Below are 9,278 nucleotides of genomic sequence, written 5' to 3'. Positions count from 1 at the left end.
TATTAGCTGGTTGTCCTGCATCCTCAATAAACAAGCTACAGTTAGTCCAAAATGCAGCTGCTAGAGTTCTCACTAGGTCAAGGAAATATGATCGTATAACACCAATTTTATCATCACTACACTGGTTACCTATTAAGTTCTGTAACAATTACAAAGTATTACTACTGACTTATAAAGCCCTAAATGGTTTAGCTCCTGTGTATTTAACGGATCTTCTATCGCCCTACAATCCATCGCGCTCTTTAAGATCACTAAATTTGAGGCTTCTGGTCATTCCTAGGATATCTAAGTCCACTAAAGGAGGGAGGGTGTTTTCACATTTAGCTCCTAAACTCTGGAATGGCCTTCCTGATATTGTTCGAGGCTCAGACTCGCTGTCCCAGTTTAAAACTAGATTAAAGACGCATCTCTTTAGCCAAGCGTTCACATAATGCATCTCATACCTTTTATACTACAGTTAAATTAGACCAAATGCATTAATATTATGAAAAGCAGCTATGCTAATTATTTCCCATCTGCTTTTTTGTTATAGACTATATCAGCTCCAGTTTGTATCCAGCCTCTCATGGAAACTTCAGATGCCCCAACACCTGTGAAGAGACGACTCGACGCCTGTGAAGAGACGACTCGATGCCGGCGATATGTTATGCACTAAATTAATACATTTCTGAAATGCATTTTCTGTTAAGCTGCTTTGAAACAATATGTATTGTGAAAAGCGCTACACAAATAAATTTGAAATGAACATCCTTACTGTAAACCGTACCACTAGGTTAACTGTATACTACTTTCATGTCATTTACTGTTTATAATACACTACGTCTATACTACACTTTTTTTACACTTCTGGTTAGACACTAATTGCATTGAATTGTCTCTGTACTTGTACTCTACACATTGACAATAAAGATAAATCTAATGTAATCTAAAGCTGTCTTGACATCTCCCTTATCAATATTCACTGTGAAGGCTACTGACTGAATATGTATCATTACGAAGTTCTAAACCATAAGTAATAAAACCACATGACATTTCTGTCAAAGTATACACTGTCATTTCTGTCTACTTGAAGTGTCTACTGTGTGTTTTGATAATAAATATTCAATCATTTCGTTAATAAATATTTATTTATTTAAACACAAAAACAATTTTAAAAAAGTAATACTTTTTTTTTTAAAATCCTGATCCCCTCTCTAGCTACATTCGTTGTGGGGAAGAAAAGTGAGAGGCCATGGGGTGGATGGCTAGGGTGATACATGAATGGCATGGAGGGGAGAAAGAAGGGCGGGGGGAGAAAGAGCAGTGACTGTTGAACAGTGTTATGTCTACCAATGTGAACATGTATTAAACTAAAGGCAAAAGGCACATACACAACCCCAAAACAATTTAACAATCTTCAACTCTTTCAAGTTAAAAACATGCTGAGAGGTTTAATCCAGCATCACCCCTACTGGATTAAGACTCTCAAGCCTTCAGCTAAATTATTAAAAAAAATATCATTACCCCTAGGTGATAAATGAACTTCGTCCCTTAGAAACAGTTGAGGCTTGTTAAATACAATTTGAGGGTGATGCACAATACCCCCCTGCATTCCCAAGACAAAGGTAGCCATGACACTGTTCACCCATTTAAGGGACTTGTCAATTTTCCCCGGAAGGCCCGATCTCCACCAACCTCTCTGGGTGATGTCAGACAGCACAATGGTCATCTGAGGGAAACGCCGATAGAGATGTTGCAGATCCTGCTTCATCGCTGCGACGAGATCGATGCTCTTCCTGCATCCCAAGTCGTTCCCGCTGCAGTGAATCAGCAGGACATCCGGGGCTGCTCTTCCTCTGAGGGACCGGTAGAAGAAAGGAAGGAGTCCGTGCCATCGAAGTCCACCCCAGCCAAACCAGTAAACCTTGGCCGCTAGGCCAAGATTGGCCCCGATGGTCTCTCTGGCCCTCTCTTCCCCACGACGAATGTAACTACTCCCGATGATCCAAATCACTGGACCTGTTAATAGCATACAGCAATCACAATCAAAACACTGTTTTGTCAGTATGAGTGAACAGATTTTAACACACAAGTAACTTGTCTCTGGCCATTGATTTATTTATATCCGAACAAAACAGAAAACAAGTCTATGCAAATATACAATAAAACACAAATTAATTGCTCTTATCTGTTCATTGAAATAATAATAACAATATAGGTATTATATATTCTAAATGATACTATATTAATATGGCTTACCTTTGTTGGTAGCGTAGTTAGCCATGGTTTTAGTTTTTTTTCTTTCTTCTTTTTCTGGTGTTAGCATTTTTACCTATGAGGAAAGAAAAAGGAAAAGGGCAACCATTAGTTATAGATGTTATTGGTGACATTCGTTATTGTCCATTTATTATCTATATGTTATTTAACAGGCCAAAGCAGACGCTTTTGTCCAAGCGATTTACTGAATAACTTTTTTATATGACTGATTCGTCCATTTCTCTTGTGATGTAGATGTGTAGATAACAGTTAACGCCATTTTGTGGTTATATTCGGCACCCATTAACGTTATACAACATCATGTGCATCAAAAATTAAATTATATTTAAAATATTCGATCCCTGGGCCGTTAAATAACTATTGGGTATGAATTCATATCAGTTCTTGAACATAATTTTACATAACTTCTTAATAGTATGCATTAACTTAATATGGCGTACTGGCGTTACATTTTAAAATACTATACAAAATAATTAAGTTAATCAGAATACTTACTGCTGCTCACTCACGCCAAAGAACTCCCCGCTCAAGCTCGCCGTCTCTACAAGATTAACGATGGCAGTTTGCATGCACAGCTACTAGAAGATTTACATCTGTCAGACAGGTTGCTGACGTCATCAAGCTTAGTTTGAGTCTGCGCGTCAGAAACGGAAGTGCTAAAAATCGCTAAAAATGGGCTTCACTTGTCTCAATTGAGTTCCAATGGGGTCGCTGTGTCCATTTCTTTTACTGTCTATGGTCTGTACGGTAATTTCTCTACTGTGCGACAGAGAGTCGAGTGGTTATGACGCAATCGTTAGCCTATTTTTACAAAAACTGTTTCTACGGGGCCATAATGTAACATAGAAGGTAATGGAGCCCTTTATACATTGTCGTGTATCTTTAGAAATAAATAATGGACAAATGGAGTCTTTAAACGCCTCAGATGTAAAGTTATTCGCTGTCAAAGTGACGCCAAAATGAATGGGCTAACGCAAGTGAAGTTCTGCTACAAGATGGTGGCACGCGGCCGACTTCCACTTCCGGTCGACTTCCTTCCCGCTTGGTAACGGTAGATGAGTATTATATGCTCAGTTAGGGGCTGTCATAACAATTAGATTAAGAAGAGAGAGCAATTGCATCAACGATGTTACGAATACAATGTGAAGCGATCTGAGTGTTGTGGTGCACTTTATTTACACCCACCACCTTAAGACGAGAGCACCTGAGGCAATGGCTGAAGGCGCTAAACTTGAAGTGCCCACCCAAGCGCCCTTATGTGTGTTCGTACCATTTCATGGACGGGAGGCCGACTGATGAATACTTTACCCCGAGAAATGTCTCGGCTACGATGTTGTGGTAAAGAAGTCACGCCGGGTGCTGAACAGGTTGTCATATTCAGGTAAGCTAACTTAGCTAGCCATGTGCATGTTAGCCTAATGTTAGATTCGTGAAGTCCGTTCTATGAATACAGTTAAGATCAGTAACGAGTAAAGAATCTTGCATTATTACAATTGTCACATATATATTTCATATGTAAGATAGTACAATGGTACATATTTACTGTAGTATTATGGTACATTATAGTCTAACAATAGCTTACTTACATTTACTTACTTTTTCCTGTAAATTACAGAGATTGCAGATGATAGCAGGCCAGCTAGCTACATTTCTCATATTGATATTGACCTAATTATTAACACTAGGGTTAGAGATTGTGTATATACTGTCTCGTTTTTAATGCGTCTCTCTCTCTCACACTGTTCTGTTATGTAGTATGAGTATAAGTATGAGTGCAATCTTATATTAATTATCATGATGTATAATTACTAATGTAATAATATGTGTATGGTTATATTATTTCCACAGATGCATAGATGAGTGTCAGTGATGCAGTGGACAACTATGAGGATGATCACATCCACATGCCCCTGAACTGTGATGCAGAAACACAATAGGAGGATCCATCTGTCTCTGACCACAACTACACTTCAAAATCATATATCAATCTGAAGCCGCCTACATCTGATATGAGAAAACAATGCATTGAACCGGCGCCATTGTACACAACTCTGCTGAGAAACAACCACCATTCATTCAGTCGCCGAACACCTTACCAATACGATCATACCAACAGCTTCCAGCTACACACTTGGGATCAGCTCCTGACGACTCTAATGGAGCTGCGTCGTAATTTATTGCAGGGTGATCTTGCTGAAAGGTTTAGTGTTTCTAAACCTGGTGTTGTGGTAAATTAAAAACTGCAAATTCAGGGTTCCTGGAATATCTTCATCCAGGTGATGAAGTAACGGCATACAGAGACTTCACCATTACTGATCTCCTCTATGTCAAGTCAAGTCACCTTGTGTCAAAGCAGCTTTACATTGAGTATACATTATATACATTGGTATATAATTTTGTCTGCACAGCAACTCTTAAAGAAAATGGTGTCAGTATCCATCTTAAGTAAATTCAGTATTGATTCATTGCGATGTAAGAATCAATAGATATTAATTTAGTTAATTTATCTATATCAGCACTGGAGTAAACAGTGATGTCATCATCCAGCTCAGTTCACCAAGAGACGCACGCAACTCTCCGAAGAAGACACCACCAACACCAGGCGCATCGCTAATGTACATGGGTCATATGACTGAAAATCTTCAAAATCCTTTCTTACAACAGTTCAAATTAACCTCACCCCTAAAATTGATCATTTAGAGAATTTGCCCAGTTTGACCTTGTAAGCAACATAATTTCTGATGTAGAGGATGAATAAATGTTGATTTTAGGTATGTTTGTCTGTGCTGTGGTTTTGATTTAACTAATCGGTGTAAATAGTGTATGTAGATATTTTTATAAACCTTCACAATATGACATGATGTTATCTATCTGTGAATTGTTATTTCTATAAACCTTTACAATATGATCAGTTGTGAAGTTTTTTTTTAATCTTTACAATGTGGCCAGATGTTAGCTGTCAGTATTTTTTAATAAAACCATATAATGTGAGCTCTTACAATTTAAAGGAATTAAATCTTCTGATTTAAATGGAATAAGTCATGTCAAGTTAAAATTAATTCTATCTTGGTTTATTGCATATGAAAATTAAATGGTGAAACATTATCTCTACATGAAGGTCAGTAAAGGTGTCTAGCTTCCTGATAACAACAAACACTCTTACAACTGATTTTATCACAATTTATTAAATTATACATTTTCTAAAACTGATTTAAAATAATTCCAGTCTTCTTCACCTACGCCTTCTACATGCTGCTCCATCAACTCCTGACAGTCCCATGGTTTCCTCTGGCCACTTCTTCATATCGTCTACCAGTTACGGCTGTTAACAGTGACGATATGAGACCATCTGATCGTCGTATAAAGTTTTCTCCGTGCTCCCAATTTAAAACATTTACTGCATTAACGTTATTTGTCATTTCTCTAAAGTTATAGCTTGCTATAAACAATCTTTTAACTACTGTGCTAGCTACCGGATGTGCCGCGTCAGTTTAGCGGAAGTCGGATGACAAAATGCGGAAGAGCGGAGAATTAAAAATGGGTGTGGCGGAATAAGGTGAATAGACCTTATTTACCAGAGAAACAAGCGCGCCGCCATCTTTATAAAATTGTCTTTGAACTTCCGTTTTTCGGTAGCTCTGTACATTTCTATGGCATCACTGTCAAAGAATAATTAGTTGGTTAAGTGGATTTACTTGTTGTAGAGTTAATGAAAGTTATCGTGAGCATTGTTATGTTTAAAGCAGATGTCTTAACAAATGTCAGTAGATCGGGAAGATTTTAAAACGAGCAGTTCATTCATAAATGTAATATCGCTGTGGAAATACAAACCAGAAGTCAAAAGATAACGAGCGCAACGCTGAAAAGGGGCGGAGCTACATAAGGTCTATATTAATGCCTGTGACAGCGGTGACGTAATTTTGACAGTAGATTGTCGATTCATGATTCGTACTCGTAAACAAGACTTTGTACTCGTAACCCAGCAGTCGTAAAACTATATTTCGTGTGTGTGTAAACTACACCAGTCATAATTTTTGGAGTCATACTCAAACAAACGTGGCGTATGTCAAATCTGTATCTGTTTTGATCATAGATTCTGGAATTGTACCATAAAGTCACGATTACGCTCAGATATAGAATTGACCCTTCGCAAAGACCCGCCCCCCTTAGTTACTGTTGCTTTGTCCGACTAGCCGTGGCGCTGTCACGCCACACACAGTGAAAAATACATCGCGGAGCAAAGAGAATACTGACAACACGTCGACAGACAAGACAAAGCAGGTTACTTATGATATTAAACAAAGTCTCAGCTTTCAAACTGTCGTTTTTTAAGAAATTCAAACAATAAAAACTGTTTTGTGGCTCTTTAATGTGTCATGACAGATTGTTGTAGCGCCTCAGCTCAAGACGCTAGTTAACCGATCACTCTTCCTACTAGTCCATTTATAGCATCAAATAAACATGAATGAACATGAGAAGGAATGTTGTTTCAAACGCGGAAAGATGTCAGTATTCACAATTTTTCAAGTTTAACTCCACCGAGGTTAATCTACTAACTCCTGACTGCTTTGTCGGACAAAATGGCGGATTCTGCATTCTGATTGGTCAGATCGCTTGTCAATCAAACTCCCGGCGAAGGGTCAATTACGCACGTACAAGTTTCATTTATGCACGTTATTATTAATAGCCTTTTTATTCCATACCTTTTCCATTAGGCAAAAAGGAGCCACGAAGATGATGTCTCCTTCGTGGAGCTCACAGAGCGCCTGGTCCCTCCAGAGTGAATCTCGAGGAGGGTTTCCCCACACCTTAGCTGGAGGTCTAGGATCGGGACCTCCAGCCGAGTCATCCTTGGTTTTTGCAACTGCAAATTACAAGTACAGTATCTCTTAATTTTTTCCTTAGCGTTTGCCATTACAGATTGTAATTACAGGTGCACCAATACTAAATTTCTCAGCCGATACCGATAGCTGATTATTCAGAATGACCCTTTATATAGACAGGATATAATCGGCCCTGAACATCGGCCGTTTTTAAACAATTGGCCGATAGCTGATAGTGATAATAGCTTTTATCGGCCGATACCGATTGTTGGCCAATACATCAGTGCATCTCTAATTGTAATGTATTGTAAATTTTACACACCTAGTTTAAGTTAATTAAAAAACAACAAAATACATAACGTATAATGTGCTTTTCAATCAATTTCTCATTTATTTTCATGCACCATACTCTAAGAATACTAGACAGATGGATGGAATGACAGACAGACAGGAAGACAGACAGGACTTACTTTTTCTACCTTTCCTCTGAGACTAAGATAGCCACTCTTTGTAAAGAGGTCCATCTCGTCGCCAGTGGCAGAAGGTGATGGTGGGCATCGAGGGCTGCTCTTTCTGCGACTTCACTCACATCTAGTGGAGCAGTTCTGAACTTCATGGACGTTCGTCCAAGAAGCAGGAAATCCTGCCCATTTCTATTTGAGACTGCGCAGTTTTTAACAATGTAACATGCACCCTCCTCAAATTCAGGAGTAGGGCTATTCTTTTTGTGAAGCTGGAGGGCACAGACTGAGAAATTATTGACAGTGGCGATTTCAATTTGTGAGCTTTGGCTCACAAATGAAGCAGCTTTTTCATTTACACACGTTTTCACACATTTGAAGGCCAATTTTAATGGTGTGCTGTATGGATGGGCCATTCTGAGGGTAGAAAAAAAATCTTAGTATCAAAACAATTTTTATTATTTTTCAACTTAATTCAAATTATGCTCATGATTTTTATAAAGTTATGATGAAATAATGGTATATAAAAGCACATTCTGACAGCATTTGGTCTCAGAGAAGGGGTTCTGACAGAAAAATGTATTTTTCTGAAGTAATTTTTCAATTTAACTGTATAAAAATCATTCAGAAAATAAATTTTTCTGTCAGAACACCTTCTCTGAGACCAAATCCTGTCAGAATGGACCTTTTATAGTGTTAAAACAGTTAAAACACTATATGACTGTAAATTGAACGCATTTTAAACTGCGTAACAAAGTGAACAATCGCGCGATCTGCTTGTCATTGTTTACTTATTTATTAATCTAACCAGCACGCAGTTAAACCATGTAGCCTATGTTCATTTATAAACTACTTCATAACTCAATTAATAACTTAACTTAATTTACAACTGCTTTCCTTCTTTCTCTTCTGTTTATTATAGACCACATGAAGTAGCATATAAACCTCCTTTGATTAAACAAGTTAAACTCACACCCCCATCTTTGGTGCACACCTAAACTCCAATACGCTTGTATAAACTTCACATAATGTAAGTTGACGAAAATGTAATGCGACGCATAAACCTCGTAACTACACTTGAGTTTCATTGATTGTTAATATTATAATTACACATGCAAGTGTCTGACCATAGTCATAATACCATCTTTGACAACACAGTTTAAAAAATACGAAGTTTCTGCCCGACAGGAACGATATGTAAATTTGTTTTACATCACCAACATCATAATATAGCTACCTACGACCGCATTGTGTTCCTACCCGAATAAACTCAAGTTTCACATTTAATGTGAGTACTACTTTTAAAATAATATCTAGTTTTAAAATGCCATTTGAAGCAATGCATGTCTGTGCAATTTTATATAAATACAAGCAAGTAAGAAAAATAACACATTACCTCATCGTCATCTTCTGCTGTGGGCACATCAGTCTTAAAAGAGGAGCCATTAAGACATTGCTTAATGTCTAATGCAAGAAATCAGTCTATCTCTGGCATCTTGGCTGACTTAAATGTTTGAAGGCATGCTCCTGAAAATAACATGGACGAATATATGCATGAAAAGAATAAGACAAATACTTTATTATACATTAATGCAGAAGATCTGCATGTGTGCATGTTTTGTTATTTTTGTTGTCATGATAAATTAATTCATGGTGTGAATGTTTGTTTATATGTCTCCTTTATCTAAGCACACCTTATTCAGGTCATCAGCTCAAAAGTAAAGACTCCAAGACCTGA

At 37.7% G+C, this 9,278-nt stretch overlaps 1 protein-coding gene across 1 annotated transcript; it reads right to left on the bottom strand.

Moving 5' to 3' along the window:
- Window positions 1–1,132: 1,132 nt before the first annotated feature.
- Window positions 1,133–2,374, bottom strand: LOC125244328. The gene is made up of 2 exons (XM_048154373.1): window positions 2,239–2,374; window positions 1,133–1,998 (listed from the first exon to the last, which is right to left on the bottom strand). Exons 1-2 carry the CDS (start codon window positions 2,303–2,305, stop codon window positions 1,448–1,450), a joined length of 618 nt encoding a protein of 205 aa, XP_048010330.1. The 5' UTR covers window positions 2,306–2,374; the 3' UTR covers window positions 1,133–1,447.
- Between the last annotated feature and the right edge of the window lie 6,904 nt (window positions 2,375–9,278).

Source organism: Megalobrama amblycephala, linkage group LG14, assembly GCF_018812025.1.
Source record: "Megalobrama amblycephala isolate DHTTF-2021 linkage group LG14, ASM1881202v1, whole genome shotgun sequence".
NCBI classification, from domain to species: domain Eukaryota; kingdom Metazoa; phylum Chordata; class Actinopteri; order Cypriniformes; family Xenocyprididae; genus Megalobrama; species Megalobrama amblycephala.
Note: the sequence above shows the minus strand (reverse complement) of the source record. Positions and strands in the feature narration are given on the sequence as shown.